Genomic DNA, 26,164 nt, shown 5'->3' on the forward strand with positions numbered 1-26,164 from the left:
AGCCTGACAATTTGAACAATGTCGTGTGGAAACAGCTCTGGCGTGTCAAAGACTTACCGACTTTTTATGGCGGTCCGCGCCTTAGGCCAAGGTTGAAGAGGAAGATGCTCTAGAACGCAAGATGGACTGCCACTCGCTCGCCACTCCCTTTGGACTGTTTTTCTGAAGTCCACCTAAGGGCTTAGTAAAACCAATCAGCTGAGACAGTACAAGGCTCCATTCTTTGTATAAGGCTGTACCACCAGAGTATATGGTAGCGTAGACAGAGCAGCCATGCTTATCTTAGGAGGGAGAAAGGGCTGTAGAATCAGTACAAAGAAATTGTAATACACATAGGGTCCAAGGAAACACTGAAACACTATGGGCCTCATTATAAGGATGGCGGTCTGGGAACTATGGTAACGGTAAGCATGCCGGTACCCTAGTTCCCGGACCACCATACTACGAGCTATGCTCGCTGGCACCTGTCAGCCCGCCAGGTCTGACCTGGCAGGCAGAGCAGCACCCGTAAGCACAGCACACCATTCTAAATGGTGCCAGTGCATCCAAGCTCCCCATTCCCATTCGGCCCTATAGGGCCGAATGGGGATGGGGAGTCCCTTATTGCCGGCACCCGCAAATGGGCAATTACGAGGTCCGTCGAACTCGGCATGACCCGGTTCTTGCCCATTCATGGGTGCCGGTAAAAATGCAACTCCGGCCGCAGCCGTAACTGTTTTGCCAGCACGGCTACCGCCGGAGTTGAAATTAGGCCCAATGTATTGTAAAAAATAAATGGTTTATTTAAATACAGGTAGGCCCAGATAAATCTTGGGGGAAATAAGTACTATCACAGATCGTATAAACAAATTATATAAAAGCACAACACTATGCTTTAAAGTACACAGAGCAAAGCATAGACCGTATTTAGAAAACTACCAGTAGTCTAGGTAAATCAACCCTTTTCATACACATTCAACATAGGTCACACATATTCTTGGGGAGTAAAAACCATTTGTTACTTTTTAGATTACTTTCGGTAATACAATGGCAATAGACCCTAGCAGTTGTACCATTATGCTCAGCAAGAAATCACTTAGTAAATCAACTGGACAATATACTTTTCTGAATGGTGGAACACTTATTCTAGGAACAGAAAACAACCTACCATTCTGATTCAGGATAACACAGCTATTCTAGGGGAGTTGGACCTCGTGGTGTAATACACAATTACACTTACTTTTCAGCTAAGTGGAACACAGTCTAAGATCAGTAAGAACGTGTCTCGCCAGAGCATGACCAGGATCGGTTTCTCCCCTTCCACCCCCCATACACGTAGTCATCGAAGATATAAATATGGCCTCCAGTGGAGAAACCGGCAGCGGGATGTTAGCTACCGCCAGTAGCTCTTTGTCAGTCACAAACATTACAAGTTTGCGGCTTCGCAAGCCGTACATAGAGGAAGGGTGGGATCGTATTTGTATTGTTTATAGGCACCAGATCTTAAGCCTGACAATTTGAACAATGTCGTGTGGAAACAGCTCTGGGGTGTCAAAGACTTACCGACTTTTTATGGCGGTCCACGCCTTAGGCCAAGGTTGAAGAGGAAGATGCTATAGAACACAAGACGCCCCTTGAGCAGCTAGCCCTCACAGCCCGCACTGACTGCTCGGACTGCAACTCGCTCGACACTGCACGCCGCTCTGCGGTGGCTAGTGGTTTTAAAGTTGAAACTCCTCCCTCGCATCCACAGCAACTGGAAACAGACTGTAATAGCAGAACACAATGGTTTCTGCACAGACTGCCACCCGCTCGCCACTCTGTGCCACTCTGCGGTGACTAGTGGTTTTAAAGTTGAAACTCCTCCCTTGCATCCACAGCAACTGGAAACAGACTGTAACAGCAGAACACAAGGGCTTTTGCACGGACTGCCACTCGCTCGCCATTTCCTTTGGACCGTTTTTCTGAAGTCCACCTAAGGGCTTAGTAAAACCAATCAACTGAGACAGTACAGGCTCCATTCTTTGTATAAGGCTGTACCACCAGAGTATATGGTAGCGTAGACAGAGCACTCATGCTTATCTTAGGAGGGAGAAAGGGCTGTAGAATCAGTACAAAGAAATTGTAATGCACATAGGGTCCAAAAAAACACTGAAACACTATGGGCCTCATTATAAGCATGGCGGTCTGGGAACTACGGTACCGGTAAGCATGCCGGTACCGTAGTTCCCGGACCACCATACTACGAGCTGTGCTCGCTGGCACCTGTCAGCCCGCCAGAGCGGCACCCGCAAGCACAGCACACCATTCTAAATGGTGCTGGTGCATCCAAGCTCCCCATTCCCATTCAGCCCTATGGGGCCGAATGGGGATGGGGAGTCCCTTATTGCCGGCACCTGCAAATGGGCAATTACCAGGTCTGACGAACTCGGCATGACCCGGTTCTTGCCCATTCATGGGTGCCGGTAAAAATGCAACTCCGGCGGCAGTCGTGACGGTTTTGCCAGCACGGCTACTGCCGGAGTTGAAATGAGGCCCAATGTATTGTAAAAATAAATGGTTTATTTAAATACAGGTAGGCCCAGATACATCTTGGGGGAAATAAGTACTATCACAGATCGTATAAACAAATTATATAAAAGCACAACGCTATGCTTTAAAGTACACAGAGCAAAGCAGAGACCGTATTTAGAGAACTAACAGTAGTCTAGGTAAGTCAACCCTTTTCATACACATTTAGCATAGGTCACACATATTCTTGGGGAGTAAAAACCATTTGTTACTTTTTAGATTACTTTCGGTAATACAATGGCAATAGACCCTAGCAGTTGTACCATTATGCTCAGCATGAAATCAATTAGTAAATCAACTGTACAATATACTTTTCTGAATGGTGGAACGCTTATTCTAGGAACAGAAAAAACCTACAATTCTGATTCAGGATAACACAGCTATTCTAGGGGAGTTGGACCTTGTGGTGTAATACACAATTACACTTACTTTTCAGCTAAGTGGAACACAGTCTAAGATCAGTAAGAACTCCTTACTGACTCACTGCATGAGGATTGCACATGCATACCAAGGTCAGCTACACCTAAAGAACACTTTTCAACAATGGCACCGAGCTATTCTAGGCAGGTAACACCTACATTCTTTTAAAAGGAGCTATCAACAACTTAAAAGGTAAGTATGCCCTAACAGGAATAGTACAGTGGAACCACCAGCATTACCTTTGGGAAGAGGGGGACTCAATTCACAGGTGAGTAAATTAACCCTTTATCTACTTTCTGTTAGAATAGTGAAACAGTTTCTAAGGAAAGAAAGACATTGGGCCTCATTACACGTTTTCCGTTCTGCTTACCAGCACCGTGGTTTCTGGACCGGCAAACTACGAGTCTGCGGGCGGGTTGCCTTCCGCCTGCCAGTTCTGCCCTGGTGGGACCCGCCCACAGACTTTCACTGAAACACTGGCACCGTTATGAACAGTGCCAGTATTTCAGTGGTCCCCATTCCCATGGAGTCCTATGGGACTCTATGGGAATGGAGAACAACATAGTTACCGCCGCCTGACGGTTGTAATACCCCGGTGCTCCTGGCAAGCCAGGCACCGGTAACTGTATACGAGTCCGGCGGCTACCTGCGAGCTTTACCGGCACGGTTACCGCCGGACCCGTAATGAGGGCCTTTGAGTACACTTGTTCAGAATGGCACACAGCTATTCCAGGTAGGTAAAACCTAAAAACCTATATATATATATACTTTTCATAATGGCATAACATCTTTAAGGTAAGTAATAATGTATATATACTTTTCAGAATGGCAGAACAAATCTAAGGTAAGTGATTACTTGAAATATACTTTTACAAGTGACTGAACACTTTCAAGGTAAGTAGGAACCTTTGGACCTATTCACTCTAAGAGCTACAGTTACCAACTAACTATTTTACAAGTAAACTTTTCAACATTTGTTCTTTTTTCAAGGCAGACCCCTTAAATTATCCAGCCCTGCCCAATTATATAACATGAGTTCACTCAGAGGCAGTAGAGGGACCCTAGTGGTCTAGGTACCAGCTGTAGACAGGGTGAGATAAGGCTCAGTTGCAGGCAAAGTCAGAGTTCCTGAGGAAGACTGGTCAAACAAGTAAATATCTCACTTTCAAAGTTAGTTGAGGGTCTAGGAACTTCAGAGAAGACACCTTCGGATTCCACAGGGGCCCTGGGTGAACTGGATGAGAGGACTCCTAATCACAAGAATCACCCCGAAGTTACTCAGGAACCACAGCAACTTAAGGTAAGTAATACCCAAGCCAACAGAGTATGTCAGCACAGAAGAAGAGTTTGCAGCAGGAGGACTTCAGGACCTATAGCCAAAAATCTGGTCACTGGATTCCTTGTCATGAAGACTGAAGGCAGGACTCTGGATGGGCTTTTTCAGGAGGGATCATGGAAGAAAGCTCCAGGCAACAGTTTCCCCACAGCTGGATACAGCTCTGTGGTTTTAGCGCCCTTTTCAGGAGCCAGAACAAGACTGAATATCGCTGATCGTATTCTCATTGTTTGCAAATTCCAGCACTCTGGTGAGGGGACTTTTCAGACTCGATTCATGTCTCCGGAGGTCCAGCAGGATTCCCACAAAGTTTCAGCAACATTTGGAATTCAGAAGACTGTGCACGGCACAATGGCTCAAGGTCAAAGGTTATTGAGGTATTGCAGCCCCACTTAGAGAGGCATCAGCTTCACCTCACTGATGATCCCCAACAAGGGTGAAACACGTGTATGGGGTTGCTGGTGGTACTCTCGTTCAGATTGGAGTTGCCATTGTATTTCGGTGCTGGACTGCCCCTGGGCAGGACAAAGACTGATATGCAAATGGATATTTCCCATCTGTGAAAGGCACAGTGAGTAAAAGCAGTGGCTGCGAACTCTCAAGTGGTTAATAACCACTGAACAGGTTATCATGTCTGTTCTTGCGAGAGAGGGGCGCCCGCTACCTTTGTAAAACTATTTGCAGCCCCACAAGGTTGCAGCATGACATGGGATGGCTCTAAATGCAGGTATTCTTTATGCTAGTGGGTCACACCAGGCTCTGGGTTGGGGGAATCATTTCTGAAGTCCACAGGTTGATTGGAAGGAAGGGTAACAGCAGGCTCCAGTTACACAGCAGCCTCTCCGGTTGCTGGAAATCGTCAAAGCCGTGTTTTCTTCATTATCCTCTTTGGTTTTGGTTCCAGTAGTTGGCTACCTCTTCAGATTCCATGATCGGACTTTTATGCAGGAACCCAGCCAATCATACAGCCATGCAACATTCAAACTTGGGGGGCTGGCAATCCTTTCAGGACAACCAGCCTCCCCGTTTCAACTGGATTCTTGCAGTCAGGCTGACAGACAAAGGGCTATAGATTTTTGGACTCCCCCCTCGCTTCCTGCCTTCGCAGGCACTCCAGAGCCTGGGCATGGAGTTCCCAGGTCTCCCGCCGAAGATAAAAGTGACACAAAGGAATTTCCCACCCTGGAGGTCAGGAGAAGGAACAAGAAAGGACAAGGAGCACTGAAATGGCGAAAGAAGAAAACAGGGGCCATTTTGCAAAAATGTGCACCCATGGGTTCCTTTACCGGGGGTGTGGAAACAGCACGCGGTAAAGGTGCACCAATTAGTAAAAGGTTTACTGCCACCAGGTAAGCTTGTCCCGGTAACATAAATGTTACAGTTAAAAGTAGAAAGGGAATACATTCTATCTCCCCAGCACTCCACATAAGGCGGAGTGTGCTGCTTTCACCCAATAAAATGTAAAAGGGATCTTTTCTACCCTTGGGAACTGTAGTTCTCGCATGGTCATCCAGAGGAAGTTAAAAGGGGAGCCCCAAGAGCAACCCAGCAACAATAGGCAATATGTGCCAAAAGTTGGTATAGAGGATAACATTAAAAAGACACTCTGGAGAGTCTTGAAAATGACACACATAAAAAAAGTAAAAGAGTCTGTGAGTGTGGAAAAAGGGTCGCACTCACTGAGCTATAAGGAAAAACAATCCACCAGTAAAGGAAAAAGTTTTGGGGTTGACACAGGTCAGGAGGATTTATCATTGCTATGAACATCTTACCTAACACCACTTTACAAGTTATCTCTCTTAAGAAGAATGCTCCCGATTTATCACCTGATTTGCCATCTTCCCATTTTGGCCAGGTCTTTTTGGCCAGGGTTTGTTAAGGGTCATGGAAGGGACCATACCTGTAAGGGTGGTGATAAACAGGTGAGATTGAGGATCCTCTGAATAGCCTCTGGGGCCTGAATCCAGTGGTCAACGTGTATGAAAAGAAGTAGTGGTACTATGTCCACTGCTAGCCTGCCCCGCTCCCCACAAACTCCATCACCACGCCCCCTCCCACGCACAATCCAAACCCCCAAACACACCTGCTGTTTAAGGCAATGTTCAGTGCAGTGCACTGAACTACAAGTTTCAACTTCTCCCTACACTTTCATTTTAAAACTAAACCATTCCGGAATGGTTTCTTTTTAAAATAAAAGAAAAGGAACAGTGCATCTTAAAAAATAAAAGTAGAGGAGCACGGCTCTCAACCGCTCCCACCCACTTTGACCACTGCCTGAATCACAGAGTGGGTGGTGGCTCCCATCCCTCAAGGTCACCATAGTGTCATCACCCAGCCTCCAAATTGGGACTTGGTCACAATAACCTTCGGCGAGGCATAGAAGCCACACTGCAGCTGCCAGATTGCCAGCTACCCAGGAGGCCTGGGGAGCGCATTGAAGGTAAGTAGGAGACAAAGGTGGAGAACTTTGAAATCCCTGGGAGAGCCAACCACATTGGTGGAGGTGAACCTGCCCGGAAGAGAGGCATCAAGAGCTGGCAGCCCTTGACTTCAAGAGCCCAGGCTCATTTTAGGTTGGGGGGGGGTGCACCATGTCACTCCTCAATAAGAAGGGCATTAGCACCCTTAGAGCAAAAGTGCTAAAGCACCAGAGAGAAGGCACGAAAGAGAGAGAGAGCAGGAGAGAAAGAGAGAGGGTGGGGGGAAATGGGTAACTGTAGTGAGCTATCGAAGACCATGCCAAACCCTCCCAGTGACTGTGGTACTATGACCCCAGCTCAGGAAGCAATGTGCAAGACACGTTCCATCTGTGTGGATTACGCATAGTGAGCATGGTGATCTTCCCACGTGAAGAAGACATTGTGGCAAAGAAGCAGCTGGGCACTGTATCCCGGATACTGTGACCTGATCAAAGAAGCAGCTGGCACTATATACCGGATAATGTGACCTGATCAAAGAAGCCACTGGGCACTATATACCGGATAATGTGACCTGATCAAAGAAGCCACTGGGCACTATATACCGGATAATGTGACCTGATCAAAGAAGCCACTCGGCACTATACCCCGGATACTGTGACCTGATCAAAGAAGCAGCTGGGCACTATATACCGGATAATGTGTCCTGATTAAAGAAGTCACTGGGCACTATATACCGGATAATGTGACCTGATCAAAGAAGCCACTCGGCACTATAACCCGGATACTGTGACCTGAACAAAGAAGCAGCTGGGCACTATATACCGGATAATGTGACCTGATCAAAGAAGCAGCTGGCACTATATACCGGATAATGTGACCTGATCAAAGAAGCCACTGGGCACTATATACCGGATAATGTGACCTAATCAAAGAAGCCACTGGGCACTATATACCGGATAATGTGACCTGATCAAAGAAGCCACTCGGCACTATACCCCGGATACTGTGCCCTGATCAAAGAAGCAGCTGGGCACTATATACCGGATAATGTGACCTGATTAAAGAAGTCACTGGGCACTATATACCGGATAATGTGACCTGATCAAAGAAGCCACTCGGCACTATACCCCGGATACTGTGACCTGAACAAAGAAGCAGCTGGGCACTATATACCGGATAATGTGACATGATCAAAGAAGCAGCTGGGCACTGTATCCCGGATACTGTGACCTGATCAAAGAAGCAGCTGGCACTATATACCGGATAATGTGACCTGATCAAAGAAGCCACTGGGCACTATATACCGGATAATGTGACCTGATCAAAGAAGCCACTGGGCACTATATACCGGATAATGTGACCTGATCAAAGAAGCCACTCGGCACTATACCCCGGATACTGTGACCTGATCAAAGAAGCAGCTGGGCACTATATACCGGATAATGTGTCCTGATTAAAGAAGTCACTGGGCACTATATACCGGATAATGTGACCTGATCAAAGAAGCCACTCGGCACTATACCCCGGATACTGTGACCTGAACAAAGAAGCAGCTGGGCACTATATACCGGATAATGTGACCTGATCAAAGAAGCAGCTGGCACTATATACCGGATAATGTGACCTGATTAAAGAAGCCACTGGGCACTATATACCGGATAATGTGACCTGATCAAAGAAGCCACTCGGCACTATACCCCGGATACTGTGACCTGAACAAAGAAGCAGCTGGGCACTGTATCCCGGATACTGTCACCTGATCAAAGAAGCAGCTGGCACTATATACCGGATAATGTGACCTGATTAAAGAAGCCACTGGGCACTATATACCGGATAATGTGACCTGATCAAAGAAGCCACTCGGCACTATACCCCGGATACTGTGACCTGAACAAAGAAGCAGCTGGGCACTATATACCGGATAATGTGACCTGATCAAAGAAGCCACTCGGCACTATACCCCAGATACTGTGACCTGAACAAAGAAGCAGCTGGGCACTATATACCGGATAATGTGACCTGATTAAAGAAGCCACTGGGCACTATATACCGGATAATGTGACCTGATCAAAGAAGCCACTCTGCACTATACCCCGGATACTGTGACCTGAACAAAGAAGCAGCTGGGAACTATATACCGGATAATGTGACCTGATCAAAGAAGCCGCTGCGTGCTGTAGCTCTGAGTCTATGAGTCTGAGCCAAGAAGCTTCTGGGTGCTACATACCTGAGACTGCATTGAGTGCCAACGGCTTTGAGGAGACCAGTATCCCCACAGTAAGGAAACCCTGAGCAATTTATAATTTGCTCCATCCTGACAATGTTAGACTAGATCTATCCCAAGGCGGAAAACCTACTTTTCTTTTGAAAAGACGGCTTCACCTCATAGGAATTTATGCCAATTCCTTACTATGTTGAAAACTGGAGCCAACGAAATACCAAACTCTCAATCCCTGAAAAGGTGCAATACATTAAGGAACCTGAGGGATACCAGTAGTCCTAATAAAATTAGACCCCAGATAGCTCATTGTCCACCTCATTCTGACACAGCATAGTTCGACCTCACCCAGGAAGGGTATCCTTACTCTGTTGAAGACAGACAGATCAGCCCTCTACGCATTTATGCCAACCCTATCCTTTGTACACAAGTAAAACTAAGATCAACTACACGTTTCAAGTCATGTGGTTCATGCTGATTGCCACAAGTGTGTAGGGGGGTCAGGCATGTGCCAAATCTTGGATGGACAGTGTACCCAGTTGTTTTATAGTTGTGAGTAATAACACAATCTGTCCTTATTATAGCAATATTGCCCATGCGAGTGGTCATACCATGGCATAATTGCACGCCTTGATTAATGGTCCAGAACTGAAGAGGGAAATAATTGAACGAGAACATATTTAAATCAATAATGACCACTCCCTGAGTCAATAATGCGATGCGATTAGCACTTTTTTCTGCACTCTTGAGATGATAACAGAGTGCTAAACTGCAGAGAGCACTTGCACCGCATCAGCTGACACAGAATCTAAGCTCTCCTCTCTGGGTAATTGCACCTATTGATGAAGGGTATGAAGGGTGGGTTGGGAGGGCTGTATGCAACATAATGATCATCATATTGCTTCATTACTTTGAGAACAATAATATGCAGTCTATCATCCATATTGTTAGGTGGGTACAAGGAGGAATTACAGAAGCATGTAGTACATCAATGCGCTGCATGGCACGAGGTCCCCAAATACATATTCCACCGTTTTAGTTTCATTGCCCAGCTACTCCTTTCCATGTGAACCATAGAACATAATACAACTTTGACAACAAAAGGACCATTGCAGATTTACAAGAAATGTAGAGTTGACTCAGAGGATGGGTTTATATTTCCAAAGAATGGATTTCAGCCACTGCCCTCATCTCATTGTGTGTAGTATGTCAGGAGTAAATAAATAGGAAAGGTGCTAGCAGATATGGTTGTCATGCCTTGCTTTTGTTGCCAGCCCCTCTTGACCAGTGGTTGGATCATGCTGTAATACTGCTTTATGCCATTAATACGAGCTTGCAATAATATATGCTAATCTGGCATGGGCTTGAGTGCTCTTGGCCAGCTGCATGGTAATAAAGAAAGGTGATTTCTTTAAAGTGCACCAGTGACCCACAAGAAATGGTACTCGGGATAGGTCAGACTTCTTTAACCCCCAGTCTGACACACATGGCATCCGCAGAGTGTGTCCATGCATATCACTTCTTGTGTCCACTGACCTCACCTCTGGTTATGGAGTGATGCAAGTGTATGAGCTCAGTGTGTCCAATTTTCTTTATGCCTTTCTAGTCTAGTTAAATAGTGTCTTGTATTTAACCGTAAGCATCTCCTTAAATTGAACACCTTGAGCATCCTATGGTCACAAAACGATGAAGTGGTGCAACGACTGCTCCATCACTATTTCAGCTCCTACGCTTTCATTTGATCTTGATTAATTTTGTTGCCCTACTCCGTGCAAAACAAGCCAGTGACCTCATTTAGTCCTTTGTCTTCCTATTCATCACTTTGGAAGAAAAGCAGGGCATCCTCTGCATACACGGATACTTTCACATAGAGAGATCTAAATCTGGACCAGTTTAAGGTCCCCTCGCAGGCAAGCATGGCCGATATGCTGATTTCTCCTTAAGTTTTATAGATCGAGTCTGAGGGCTGTACCGGGAGTTATGGGCCCTGGACACCAGGTTAAAAGCCTGAGGGCAGTGAGGGTGTTTAGCAAGGTCTTCAGGACACAAAATACCCTGAGGGTGTGGTCTATAAAGCTATTATGTCCCTAAAAATATTTTACAAAGTGTTAAAAAAAGAGAAATGCACCTGGAGCTGTTGCTGGGAAATGGTTATTTCCCAGCACCCACGTCCAAAACATGATTAGAAGGAACAGGAAATTGCTTAATTAGCAGCGGGACCGTGCCTCCCACGTGCGGCCCGGTAAATGTTGTAGGCAAGAGAGAGGGCGGGCCCCCCTCCGTTGCGCAAGGTAAGTAGTGCGGGTAGGAGCAGTTGATTTCACATGCCCCGGCCGCGTCTGTGAGGGGTGGCCCGGGTAGGATGAGAGTGATGCTGGGAGGCGGACCTCCGACCCCTTGCCTAAGGAGATAAGGAGTGGGGGAAAGGAGCAGGTCATTTGTCGTGTCCTGGCCCTGTCAGTCAGGTGTGTCCTGGGCAAGGTGAAGGGCAGCGCTGGCACCATCGCTGTCAGCGTGCCGCTCCAGTGAAGAGGGGCGCTGTGCTAACCACCATGGCTGCATGGCTCTCAGCACTTCTCTCCGGTGTTGAGAGGGAGCACCGAACCACACAGAGGGCCACGCAGCGCTGGGAGTGCAGCGTTCCTGTGATGAGGGAGCACCGTGCTGAGAACCATGTTGTCAGCGCAGCATGCCCCTGGGAATGGCAAGGCCTTCCCCCATTGCCTAATCACAGACTATATGGAATTTCAGGGCCATACCGGCTCATATAGCCTGGAAATTGGCCAATGGGTGAAGTGCTGCATCAATCAGCTGGCACATAATATGAATTAAGCACCCTAAGGGAGACAAAGACTTGCGTTGCCTTGTATTGATCATAATTCTAAAGGTCAGGGATGGCATCAAATTCCCAATCACCTTAGAAATGGGAGAATGATGTTGAAAATGAGTCCAGCGGATGTTTGTTTGAATATAACATATTTCTCTCAGGTCATATTGTGGATATTGCATTTCTTTTATAAATTCTGTTCTTCTGAAATTAGATTGAATGGCAGCGATGGCTAAATAGTCCAAAACCTCAAAGTTCTTACATGCTCTTTATTTCTCAAAGAAATGAACATATCACTGTGGTAACTCTTTAATTCATTTCTTATTTTCTTATGTTTGCCTCGGATTATTATAACTATTTTCACTTCTCTAATCCCTCATTCTGTGCTTTATTTGCTCGAATGTGTCCTGCAGTTATCACCTCAGCCAGGGCATGGATTTCTCCCAGTACGTCTTGTCTTATATTTAATGTACAATGCTACTAAATTTGAATGATTGCAAATGAGATCATGTGTACTAAGTATCTGCACTGCACTGTAATATTGACTTGTTGTCTTAAATGTATTTTTTGATCTCAGAAACTTATGTCAGTATTTCTTCTTACCCCTTTTTTCTGCCATTTTAGGGAAGTTGATTAAGAAAGGAGCTGGTTTAAATGAGCTATTAAATATTCAAAATTCTGCCAAAGTTGTGAATGTAAAAGATCCTGAGCCTGGAATGTGGACAGTAAAGGTGAGGTTATTACACAACTGTGCACATTTTTTGTTATTGTGTTAGGGCTCTGAAGTTGTATCTCCCAAGTAATAATGTATGGATGCATGATTCTTGTAAGGTAACATGACACGTTTAAGCCGCTTCCGAGTGCTTTCGCCCTCTTTATATATTTATTTATATTTATTTATAAGGCGCCGCAGACAGGCCCGGGGGCGTAATGGCATCAACAAATACATACAATACAAAAAAACATAAGAGCCAATATCATAAATCAGAAGAAGCAACCACCAGAAACGGCAGATTCGCATCAGGTCAGAGAAAAGTCCCACCTTAGCAGAACAGAAGTGCCTTAAGACCAGCTTTAAAAGCTATTATTAAGTGGAGGATAGCCTGCTGCGCCACTGGTGGTGTGACCAATCACTCCAGGTGTCGAATGGCCAGCCATGGGTCTGTGGCGTGAAGGTGTGCTTTGCAGGCCCACTCGGCACAGGACAACACGAAGTTGAATCAGAAGCACCTTTTAAAGATGGCAGCCAGTGGTGATGTTTCTGAAATTACGTATGGCTGGGGAATGTGTGGCCTCATGCCGAGTTTGGCTGTATTTCGGCAGTAAACGCCCTGAAATTCCGCCAAACTGAATTACTGTTACCGCCACTTGGTCCTGCGGATTTACCGCTGGATTGCATGTGGTGGAAGGGCAGTGTAAATCCCCATTTTTGGAGTCCATAGGGCTGCAAGGGGATTTCTTTCATTCTGGCCGTGGTCATTCTGGCGATTTCCAGCTTCTTGTTGGAGGTAAATCCTTCACTTTTCCTCCAAACTCAGAATTAGGCGGTGCAGTAAAAATGGGAGAAAATCCATTAATGGCAATAAAAGTGGCGGTAACAGAAATACCACCTCTTTTTTACCACACCGCTAATCTCATAATGAGGCCCTAATCCAATGGTCCATCAGTCACTATAGGCAGCTTTTGGTCTCTCATGCAAGCTGTTCATTTGTGTTAACTAATAGTAATATTTAAGAAAAGATTCCCTGAAGAGCTCACTGCTCTACTGCATATGGACTATGCCTGCACAGCTTCTTTCTTTCCACAGTAAAGAGCATATAGCTTTCCTTTCTTCATCAAAGATGGGATACACCCTCCTGGACAGACTGTGAAAAGTGTGATCACTCGCTGTTACTGCCGTGGCGCCTGTTGTGACAACAGGCCTTTGGACACCAATGAACTGTGAGAACTTCCAGACTCGAGAGATTTAAGGCAATAGAGCCGTGGCTTCCTGTGGTTGTTTTGGCTACACAATCGGTGGCGTCTCCAGACTCCTTTGACTGGGTTGGCCCAAGTGGGGCACTGATTTATGCAGGGGTGAAATTATATTATATGATATGACATGATTTGATAGGTTATTTATAACGCGCATAATACCCAGAGGTTTCTAAGCGCGGACCCAGGGATCGAACCTGTGTTGCTCTGTGTCGTCTTGCTTCCAAGGTGAGCATGTTGCCTCTGAGCTATCCTCCCGTGGCATGAAGTACGAGCGCACAAACACATAATGATCATAGTTTAGGATAATGGCTGTTTCAGGTGCTCGTCCTGCAGTTAAGGATGTTCAGTTCTGATGTTTGTCTACAGCAATGGAGGGGGGCACCTGGGGTAGCCAATCAGATTCCAGGGGTGGCATTTGCCACCCCGGGCCACTCCCTGGACACGCCACTGTGCACAATCCGTTTTACATGTAGCCTCAGGTAATCAGTAAAATAAAAGTACAAGTCTCCACATTGGCTCCATATCTGAAACAGGCACTGAGCTATGTATGTGGGTGTAGCCCCAATGTGATGTGTTAAATGCGCAGAAAATGATAAGAATAATCATCCAGAAGAAGGAAATAAAGCTCCGCCCTTGGGATCATACACACAGTAGCATTAGAATAGTTGGACTAACTGCAGGTGTCTGAGCCCTCAAGACACCCTCCAGGGCTGCGTCATAGAAACCATCTTAGAAGGAATGTCCTGCAACCAGACATGAGGCAAGCCCCTGCTTTGTCAGGGTGGAGTAGGATTGGAGTTGGCCTTCATGCCGCTAGACAGGCAGGTTCTTTTGTTTACTTCACCTGTTAGTAAGGGCATTGGCAATGCATTGGCAGGCTATTGTCGGACTCCACAGTAGGCTGGGCATTGGTTTTTCCCTACAGATCTTCTCTTCGCGTCACATCTTATTCGCAGTTGCCAGAATAGCTGTGGTTTTGGATCTAGACCCAGAAGCGTCCGATAATAATGTATGGCTTAAATTACCCAGAATTAGAGCCACTGGAAGTCCCTGGCCATTGGAGGTCCCTGGCCCGGGCCACTGTCCAGACTTTGCTCTGGTTGCTCTGTGCTCTTGCTCTACTTTGCACCTTCCACCTCCACCCTGCAGCTCCTACTCGTTACTCTCTTACCCACGTTTTCCCCGAAATGGAAGGACAGATCTGCAGCTGAACTGCAATACACATGAAAGATCCGATGCACGTTTACTTCAACATCATTTTTTTATCAAATGTATTTTCCAGATAATGACCCTCATTACGAGTCCGGCGGTAGCCGTGCCAGTAAAACCAGCAGGCTGCCGCCAGACCAGTAGTGAATTACCAGCGCCGGGCTTGCCGGATTTACCCGGGCATTACAACCCTGGTGGTCTGGTAAATCCGGCGCCAGCAATTCTGTTAATCCCCATTCTCGTGAAGTCCCAATATGACTCCACGGGAATGGGGACCGCGGAAACACCGGCACCATGTCGTAATGGTGCTGGTGTTTCCGTGCATTTCTACGGCCAGGTGACCTGGCGGGCGGTACGGCTCCCGCCTGCAGAGAGCTCGTAGTTTGCTCGTCTGGAAAATGGTGCCGTATGTTTTACCAGCACTGTTAATTCCGGACCGGCAAACATGTAATGAGGGCCAATGATTGCTTTTGGGGAAAACATGCAGAAGGTACTGCCTAAAAGTGCAGAAGTGCAAGAGGCATCTCGTGCAAAAAAAGCATTCACATACAGTACATATCATCACATTATCAACATTTAAATACCACCATCAAAAAGGCATAATTCAATCTACACAAACACACCACTCACACAACAGCCAACCAAGCTTCCTTATCATACACTATCAGATATTATACTAAAGTGCTATATCATCATACTATGCAAACAACCCATACTGTGCAAAACGACGCTTCATCCTGAACACAAGATGTACTTGTTCAGACATTGCTGGGGTAGCTAATACCTTTAAGCACCAATTAACTTAAAACGCGGTGTGCCACTATTCACTGCAGCATGTTTCCCAATGTCCTCCTAAAAGGTTGGGGCACTGCCTAATGTTACTTTGGCTTGTGCTGGGCTGAGGCGAAAAGACCATGGATCCACCGGCTAGCACCAGTGCAGGCACTCTGCCATGCCCCCATCAGTGAATGCCATGGTGGTAAATCTGGCCTTGAGGTCAGGTGCAAGGAGAGTTGTATATTTTATTTGTGTTGCATGTGGAGTGCTTACACTGCCAGATACCACTTCACAGCCCTGGGAAGGTATAGGTGAGGATTCATGAGTGTGCAAGGGTCATGAGAGTACAGGGGTCATGAGTGTGCCGGGGACATGAGAGTACAGGGACATGAGAGTGTCAGGGAAATGAGAGTACAGGGGTATGAGAATTGATGGGAGTCTAGGTCCATATAAGTGCCAGGCTATTATGCAAGTCTATGCAAAAAGGACGAGCATACACGTCCTTGGCACTTAAGGGGTTAAGCAGGAAAGGTGGGTCTTCAAAGCTCTCGGAACTTAATGAGGTTGGGTGCAATTCAAATGTTTAATGGGAACGTGTTCCACAGTAAGGAGCCATGGTGGTGGAATGTTCTTCCGCCAAAGTGTGAACGCTTCCGTTTCCAGGAAATAAAGGTGCTTCGGGAAGTCAATCTTAGGCGTCCGGTCATCTGGTAGTACGTAAGGGCATTGGCATAGCACAGAGGTTGGCTATAGATATCGCTTTGTGAACAGTGCATGCTATCTTACAGTTGATGCGTGGTTTCAGTGGCAGCCAGTGCAATGTTTTTCAGGGTGTGAGTGTTTTGGGTAGCTTTCTGTAAACCAAAGATGAGGTGGGCGGCATGATTCGGAGCTCTCTATTGGGCCATTTTGCCAAGCGTCCTTTCACAGATCCCATTTCATAGTTGAATCGGCACCTGGTTACTGGGATGGCAATTGTGATTGTTTTGGACACCTAAAGGAAGGGAAGGATTATCTGCAGTAGTTTCATATGGGAGAATGCTGACTGAGAAGCTGCATTGACTTGGAGGGCGACTGACCTGTCTGAATCAAAAGGGGTGATGCAGGAGGACCCAACGGAGAAGGTCATGGCAGTGGATGGGGTCAACATATCGAGGTAGCAAACCAATTTCATCGCTGCTCAGGGTTTGAGTTAGGGTGGCCATGTTAATGTTAAATTGATCCAGGACGGATGAAGATCCCTGGGGCCCCGTACTGTGCTTGGACACTTCAGAACTATACGACCATAGGCGGGCTTGATGAGTACGACCACTCAGAAAGGCGGGGGGCCCATTATGAGTGTTTTTCTGGTGAGCATAATGTTCTTCAAGCATCAGAGTAGACTTCCAGGATCTACTGTGTCAAACGCGGCTGACAGGTCAGGCAGGGGCCACGCGCAATGCTTTCCTGATGCGCAAAAAGGTGGTTTCAGGTCCTCTGTAAGAGGGGAACCTAGACTTGAAAGGATTCTGAAATCTGCACTGGTCAATATGTGTTGTTACTTGTGCAGGTAGCTTACAGGGCTTGCACACAAAGCCATCCCCCCTGTAAGATTGATGGAATGTGTCATCCTTTTAGCTTCGGCCGGTTCAGCGTGTGTCGCTGCTCACAGGCGGCATAATTTGTCTCCTACTCCCTAATTCCCATTTCTAACGCTGCATATTGAAATATGGTTCAGCTTTCAGTGCTCAGAGCACATGTAACAAGTGATGGTTACGCTGAAGAGGCACTGGTCATTGCACCCTCAAACTTTGAGTCGGGCCCTAAATTGGTATGTGGTGCGTGTGCCTATGAGGCACTAGGAAGCAAGTATGTTTGATGGCTCAGCACCTGCTGATGGTCCCTCTGTACAACCTGCAGTTGTCAGGTTCGGAGCTTCACTGGTCAGACTCATCCTTTCATCCTGCCATAGGCGAGCAAATCAGCACCATCGAGTTGCTTAACAGTAGGTGCTTAGAGACCTGAGGGCTGATTTTGAATTAGGCGCAGGATGCGTGTTCATTCATGGATGTCCATGAACAAAACAAGAAAAAAAACGAATGGAGAAATGATCGCATTTTTTTAAATCTAAAAACAAAAATTACTTTGTACTTTTTGCGCTTTTTTTTGTTAATAATGCACAGGGTGACCCCCTGCACCCGCCCCACTGACTCCCTACCGTACCCAACCCAGCACCTATATTTTAATAAAAAAGTACTAACTTTTCGAAAATAATCTGTAAAAACAATTCAGTCATTCCATCCTTGTTTTTTTTTGTATTAGGTTATTTCTACGGATACCTTCATTCACTGGGCGTATTAGTTTTAGCTATTAGGGCGCCTCCTATAAGCCAATACTATTGCATTAGAGTACCTGTAGGGAGAAATGGCATATGAGGAAAGACACAAAGCGTATTGGTGTTGTTTGGTTATTTACCCACCCATTGACTGGCCATGCTAATCCCTACCGAAATTCCCACCCAGTGGTGGCCCCTCCCCGCCCAGAACACATCCCCCTGGGATCTCTTTGAGCTACTTTTATCAAGCATTACCATCAAATTAAATGGCAGTTATTTTTCAAAGAGGTCATCTGGGAGTTAGTGACTTAGGCCCTGATTCCCAGAGCATTTTCCTATGGGATTGTGCCATTATAAACTGCTTCTGTGAATCAGGCCCTGTATTGAATCTGTAAACGTGATAATGATATAATAAGAATGTCTTAACCAGGTCTGCCTTCAGCCACTCGGTTTGTAAGCAGTGTGCATGTCCCTCACTGACGTCCTGTTAAAAACAAGCATTGGCAAAGCCAACAGTTTTTGTTTGAGTATAAGTATTAGGCATTTGCCACGCACTGCGGTTATATGCCATGATGCGCGCATAATTTTGCAGCTGCTAACATCGATGTCCAGTTATTAATGCTATGACAGTACCTGGCAAAAGCCTTCTCATGCCTACAGAAAAGCCCAAACTGTTGGCATTGCCATTGCTTACTTTTAGTTGGAGCTGTGCCACGTATGGGAAGTTGCAAGGAATGAGGAATGGTCGTTCAGGAAAGTGACAGTCTTCCTGGTTGCGGGCACTGCAATGAAGGGGCAATGGGTGTGGGTGCGGGAAACTGTTTACAGCAGGGGTGCCGAGTAGGCGGGTGCTGTGGGGCACCCCACCCATGATAGGCCAATTGTGTGACAGTCCCCCTATATAACAATGTGACTAAAACCAAAAGTCTACGCCCCCGGTTTACATTGATTACATTGACCACAGTTGGTCTGTGTTCTTCTACTTCGACTCTTGTAAGTCGACTTTGTATTCACGTTGAACCGGAAGAAACATTGAGTGTCCACAGAGTTAATGTCACTGCCGTATTATAAGGAGGGTGGGGGGTCCTTTTCCCGTATGGTGGCAGTGCTGCACAGCAAATTGCCCACAAAAACGCTGTGCGTTAAACATTTGTGCACGTCACGTAGGGTGACCACACGTGCCAGTTTTGCCGGGACTGTCCCAGTATTTGGCTCTCTGTCCCCCTTTGTCAAGATTATGTTCCCATTGGAAACGGCAGCGGTCCTGCTTTTTTGTAGCAGGTCTTCATCGCTCGGTGGCAGGCATGCACAATCTCGCAAAGAAGAAATGCTGCATTTTACAACTTAACATAGTGTTAGTTTCTGATAAATTATAATATGTGTTTCTTTGAACAGTAACGCTTAAACCTCCTTCTCCTCCAAATGCTACTGAAGTGTAGTGCCTTGACAGCCACTTTCAAGAGTTAGTCCTACTTTTATGTTAGTTGCCGTGTCCCGGTTTTTTACTTTTCAAATCTGGTCATCCTCTGCACGTGGGACCTGAAAGTACCAGTTGCGAGACGCCCTAGCGTTGTGTCCATGATATGGGACTTTGCACTGCATGAATGGAGGTCCGTTTTAAGGAGCGCCGTTCACGCGGTAACTTAATATATGGCGATAGCACTTTCAGCTACAATGTCAGATTCGGCGCCACTTCACCCACCTGACTGTAAATCGGCCCCCTTGGTTCAGCTCGTGGCATGAGAATGTGTGCTGCATAAAGGCTATCTATTGTACACGTGCATTTATATTAGACACTGTAGAGAATTCAGTCAGTCAGACTTCTATGCTCATGGTATTACCAAATTAACACCTACCCGCAGACTAAAGTTCGGCCCCACAGCTGCCTCTCCAGAACTTTACTCGCCCTGAGCACTGCCTCCCGAGTTTAGTGCCACATTCCGATGGTGAAGCTTGAGACGTTAAAATAAAGGTTTCGGCCTAGTCTTTGTTGTTTGTTTCCCGCCTGGAGCTGTGGCAGACATCTTGACTCACTGTGCTTAAGTTGCCATCTCTGAGTAACAGCCAAGGGGAAGGAGGAGGACGGGATCAAAGGGGGTCCCTGTCGCTGTAATTAGCAGGCGGCCTCTAATAAGCAGCCTAGGGCCATTTTATTATTCTGCGCTTTGGGGCTAAGTGAGGATAAGCGAAACACGAATGTAAAGTCGCAAAAGCAAAGATTTCCTAAGCAGAGACTTCAATAACTTTGCTAATGCCACGGTGTAGTGTATACGCCATTGTATGAAGCAACGATTTAGCATTTGCAAGTGCATTTTGCTAAATGTAGACATGATCTCTAGACGGTCATTTAATAACGGTATTGTGAATTATTATTCTGCTGTATACTTAAAGTACAGCAACAAGTCACTGTATGTATATTTCATCAAGAGTCTTTAAATGCGTTGGCCATGCCACCCACAATTTATAGTATGATATTGTGAATATTGCACACCTGCATTTCATGTTTCCAAGTCATGACTGCGCTGACCCCCTCCCGGTGCCCCCAGCGTTCTGCCTTCACCGCCCAGCTCTTACTGCTGCCTTATTAACCACGAGCTGTTTTTCCACAACACCTGGCACTGGGACTGCTGCGGGTACATGTGCCCGTTTGGAAAGTGTTACTTGTTGAAGCACTAAATTCCCTCTCATGAATTAAAAATATGCTACTGATTAGTGGGTCAAGTGGGTTCATGGGTTAAACTAACGTAGAAAAGGCATTCGGTCAACTCTTTGTATATTGACTCTGAGCTTTAATTCACTACAAATCATATTTTATAGAGTAAATCACTAAGTGAGTTCCGGGCAAATGTGTCTAGTGCTTAAACGCTGAGGGTAACTGCATGCAAATCCTTGCCCAGAGCATGCATTTGCGTATGCGCAAATCTATATTTCCATAGGACATATGTTGCCATATAGAGGCCAGGGAACTGTTTGTTATGGTCCTCTAACGCCATAGTGCCCTTAAGGGGTTTTGGTGATATAACCCATGAGGCTCAAGGGTTTATAAATGTAACCAAAACCCAGCTATGGCAATGTATACGGATACAGGTAGAAAAAACCCCTACCGAATGCCATGCTAATGCGCGTCACCGAGGAATTTTTGGGACCAAATAGAGGAGGGAGGAAAAGGGTGAGTTTCTTTATAAGGTCATGGAGCTCCAAGGTGAACTACAACATTCTTTTTGCATAGGGCAGGCTGTATTTTATTTGTTGTCATGGTTACACCATCATCACATTGAACACTCGGGGCCTCAACAGGAGTTGGGCGGAGCGGTAAAAATGCAGCCGTAACGCTTTTACTGCCACATTACTGCTCCGCCCGATCCCAAGTTTGGGGAAACTCAGAGCATTCACCTCCAGCTCTGAGCTAGAGGTGACTTTCCGGCAATTTTCTGTGCAATTACCAGAGCGCAATTACTGCTGCGGTAATTGCACTGAAAATGCTGCATTGAGTGCCATGGACTATGAAAAAATGAGGACTTAATCCGCCACCGCAATTTGTGATCCGGCACTAATAGCACCAGGCCAAGTTGCGTTAACGCTAATTGCGTTGGGTGGTATCCCGGCAGATCTACCGCCGGGGTAATGCCTAACTTCTCTCACCTATTCCGATGCAGTAGAACTTCCGGATGCCGATCGGTATATTGAATGTAGAATCTGTTCAGATGAAAACACGCTAATAGGCAGCTTGTAAGGTGTTGCATAGAGTTAAACACAGTTGAATACAGTGCTTTTGAAAGCTATAACTCGCTCTCCTGTGCTGTATTCCAGTACTGCACAATTATCAACATACTAGCATCAAAGGTTCCTGAATGAATAATCACTGTAAAGCGTCACCGAAAGGCCTTTTATATGAAAGGGTCTGAGAAGCCAGTCACAGCTTTAATTAAGTGATCCAGTGACAGCTGGAATTCTGCTCTTGTTGGCTCAAGCACCAGACATTCAACATTACAACCCAATTGTAATAAGTTGTTAAATTTACAATAGTGAAGTAATGTTCCTATTACAGGTGATTAGGGATGTAATGTGATGTAAAGTCGGCTTGCATAGCACTCCTCTGCCATTTTGTCAGCCTCATTGCCAATCATGATGGGTTTTCAAGTTATCCCTCATTAATATTCATGAGGAAAAAAGTGCATACATTTAGAATTATTGTATGCAAATTTATCTCATGACTATTAATCAGGGGTATACACCAAAATGTTGTTGTTGCCAACAGCTAAACTCAGTGCACTCTTAATTGGAACAAATCCGATAAACCCCCTTCTGTTATGTTATGTTATGTTATTTTGCATTTATATAGCGCCTTATATACCATTGGTATGGTCTGAAGGCGCTGGTAGGTTGAACGCCCTTGGGATCCGAAGTTCAGGCCAGTAGAGAGAGTAGGGAGAGTCAACGGCGCGTGTGCGCACCGGGTATGTGTGCAGCTGGTGTGGTATTTGTGAAAAAGCTGCTTCTTAGTGGTAGGTGTGGTGGTTGAGATCAGAGATATGTGTTCGTTCTGGCAGGATTTATCCAGACAGACTGTGGCTGCGTTAGGCCTGAGGAGAACGCCTGGCTGGGGGGTGTGTAACCAGCAGTGTTTACTTAGAATGATGGGGAGTGAGCGGAAGATGTTAGTATGAGAACAGTTATACCGAATGGTGTCATAGTATCTCTGTGTTCTACTTGAGTGGTGGTGTAAAGAAGAGAGTAAGCGTGGGGTGTGATATGGTGGGTTACATGCTTTTTCAGACGTTCCTTGCATTCCAGACCGTACTATGTACGTTGCGCAGTTCTATGCGCTCCATTTCGTTGTATGTACTCGCTTCTGGCTTCCATCCGTTCACGGCACCCATCCGTTCCTGGCACCCATCCGTTCCCGGCACTCATCCGTTCCCGGCACTCATCAGCTCCCTGCACTCATCAGCTCCCCGCACTCATCAGCTCCCTGCACTCACCAGCTCGCCGCACTCATCTGCTCGTCGCACTCACCAGCTCCCCGCACTCGCCAGCTCCCTGCACTCGCCAGCTCCCTGAACTCATATGTTCCCTCACTCATCAGCTCCCTCACTTATGTACTCATCTGCTCAATGCATTTGTGTTTTCCACCCATTCAACTCATCCGCCCCCCGCACTCATTCGATCACTTCATTCATCCGCTCCCCGTACTCATCCGCTCCCCGTACTCATTCGCTCCCCGTACTCGTCCACTCAATGCATTCTTGCTTTCCATGCATTCAGCTTATCTATTCCCCGCACCCATTCGCTCCGCACACTCATCCGCTCTAAGCACTCATAATCCGAATCTAATCCTGGTCTATAAATTCGTCCGCTCTGTAACCTCGTCCGCTCTGTAACCTCTGTAACCTCGTCCGCTCTGTCCCTCATCCGCTCTATAGCCTCATCCGCTCTATACATTCATACACTCGTCCGCTCTATACATTCATACACTCATCCGCTCTATACACTCATCCGCTCTATATACTCATCCGCTCTATACACTCATCCGCTCTATGCGCTCATCCGCTCTTCAGTTTTTCCACTCATGTATTCTTTCACTCAGTGCATTCTTCTGTTCAACATGCTTCATCAATTCTAACTATTTCATTGACACCATTCGTCTCTTTCCCTCTTCATGCATTATGTGCATTTCAGCAGTTTACATCTCATTACAGTTTCCCTATGATTTATTCTTATTAACCGCTTTACTGTTTTGAACTACATTACTCGTTTAATTCAGTTTGTCTTTCTAGTTTATATTCGGGGTCATTAGCTGTCAATTTCTTATCTCAGGTAGTTTGTTGGGTTGGTGTCGCTGGGATGCTGATTGTCTGTTTGGGTTAGTTTTGTTACCGGTTGGCTTTTAGGAAAAGAGCCAGGTTTTCACCAGTTTACGGAAAGATGTTAAATCCTCAGTTTGGCGGATGTGGGGTGGGAGTGAGTTCCACAGGGTGGGGGCCAAGGCTGAGTATGCTGATCCGCCAAATCTGACTGAGTTTGTTTTAGGAATGACAAGGAGGCCGGCTGAGCTTGATCTTAGGGTGCAAGGGGGTGATAGGGTTTTAGTTTGTCTTGAAGATATTGAGGTCCAGTTTTATGCAGTGCTCGATGGGAGATGCATAAGGTTTTGAAAGTCACCCTTCGGGCTACTGGAAGCCAGTGCAGTGTTTTAAGGGCCGGGGAGATGTGGTCTCTTGGGCTGAGCGCAAGTAGCAATTTGGCTGCCGCGTTTTGTGCCCTTTGGAGTTTATTCAGTTGGTACGCGTGGATTCCGAGGTATAGGGGATTTACATAGCCCAGTCTTGACATAACGATTGATTGGACCGCGGAGAGTCTGTTAGGAAAGGAGAGATATGGAAAGATGCGCCTAAGGGTTTTAAGGTGGTAGTGGCAGGATTTTGAGACATTGTTGACTTGGCGCGAGAGTGTTAGGTCAGAGTCGAGGATGCACCCAAGGTTTTTCACTGACTTGCAGGGGTTCGGTGAGCTGCCCATGGTGGATGGCCAGGGTAGTGGTTGCGGGAGAAGCTCGAAGTTGCCACATACCATGATTTCCGTTTTGGAGGGGTTTAACAAGAGGTGGCTTTGGGTCATCCAGAGTTCTATGTCGAGGAGGCAGGAGGCCAGGTCAGGTCGGGAGTTGGGATTTGAGTTCATTAATTTTAGAATTAGTGTGTTGTCGGCGTAGTTGTAACACAGGATTTGTGTGAACCAACTATTGGAGGGAGGGTGATCAAGTAGAGATTGAACAGGAGGGCAGATAGGCATGCTCCTTGTGGGACTCCTGTGTCGACTGGTCGGGCTTGAGAGGTATAGGTGGAGAGTATCGTTATTTGGTACCTATCTTTGAGGAATGAAGCTATCCATTTAAGAGCGGTTCCGTGAATTCCTAGGGAGTGAAGGCGGTCTAGGAGGATTGAGTGATTGATTGTGTCAAAAGCGGCAGATAGGTCAAGAAGGATTAGTGCAGCGCATACTACGGAGTCTGCTGTCATTTTAAGGTCATCCCAGATTGAGGTCAGGGTGGTTTCAGTTTCGTGACGGGCTCTGAAGCCAGATTGTGCGGGGTCTAGGAGATTGTTGGCTTCGACAAAGCCGTTTAGTTGGGAGTAGGTGGTTCAGTCAATGAGTTTGGCAAGGAATCTGGTGTTCGAGATGGGGCGGTAGTTTTGGGCTGTAGATGGTCAAGGGAAGGTTTTTTAATTAGCGGTTTGACATGAACGGTTTTGAATGCGTCTGGAAAGATACCAGAGGAAAGGGAGGCATTTATGATGGATCTTGCATGTTCTCCTGCGCAGGTGGAAGCGAAAATTTCTTTGAGGGTTGTGGCCGGGCAAGGGTCCAGCGGGGAGCCAGATGGTTTGCAGGCAGATAAAAGTTTGGGAAATTGCTCTGATGATATTGGACTAAAGGATTCAAACGTTGGTTGTATAGTGGTCGCAGTTGGTGGGCTGGCCGCTATGGGGGGAGTATTGCCTGGTGGATGTAAGAGAGCCAGTTTGGTGGCTAGAGTATTTGTTCTTTCGAGAGCTGTGGTGTAAAAGTGGAGGGAGAGTGAGTCACACAGTGATTGTGAGGGGGTTGGGACTGTCGTGGTGCAAGTCGGTTTGGTGAATTCAGAGATGATTTTGTGGAGTTCCTTGCTTGGGTTTTTGCAGTTTAGTAATCGGGAGTTGTAGTGGGCTATTTTTTGCTTTCCGGATTTCAGCCTTGTACTGATAGAGGTGTCGGGCCAAGGTGCCCTGTTCTCCTTGGTTTTGTCTTTCTGCCATTTGCGTTCTAGGTATTTATATAGTTTTTTAGTGGCCTTCAGCTCAGGAGTGAGCCATCTGGGGAAAAGGCCTCGGCGGGTTGATGGTTTACAAGGGGGCGTGAGCCGCATCAGAGATGCGTTGAGCCACGAGTCAAAGACATCATGGGTTATTTGTTCAATGAGTTGGCTGGTACATGGTGGCGATAGTAGGAGTGCGTCGGCTAGGTCTGGGACGATTATTAGTTTTTTCCAGCATTTGCATAGATTAGGTGGTTCAGATTCGAGTACGGGAGTGGGGTCAGGTGAGTGAATGATGAAAGAGAGAATGAAGTGATCGGA

The 26,164-nt window shown here is 46.4% G+C and overlaps 1 protein-coding gene across 2 annotated transcripts in view; it reads left to right on the plus strand.

Annotated features, from left to right (window-relative positions):
- HMCN1 (hemicentin 1) overlaps positions 1-26,164 on the plus strand; it is a 1,785,366-nt gene that overhangs the window by 296,111 nt on the left and 1,463,091 nt on the right. For both annotated transcript variants that reach the window (XM_069641364.1, XM_069641365.1), the window contains exon 6: positions 12,396-12,502. In XM_069641364.1, the coding sequence (XP_069497465.1) occupies positions 12,396-12,502 (107 nt within the window). The remainder of the gene's footprint in view (positions 1-12,395; positions 12,503-26,164) is intronic.

Source organism: Ambystoma mexicanum, chromosome 1q, assembly GCF_040938575.1.
Source record: "Ambystoma mexicanum isolate Mex_15411 chromosome 1q, UKY_AmexF1_1, whole genome shotgun sequence".
NCBI lineage: Eukaryota > Metazoa > Chordata > Amphibia > Caudata > Ambystomatidae > Ambystoma > Ambystoma mexicanum.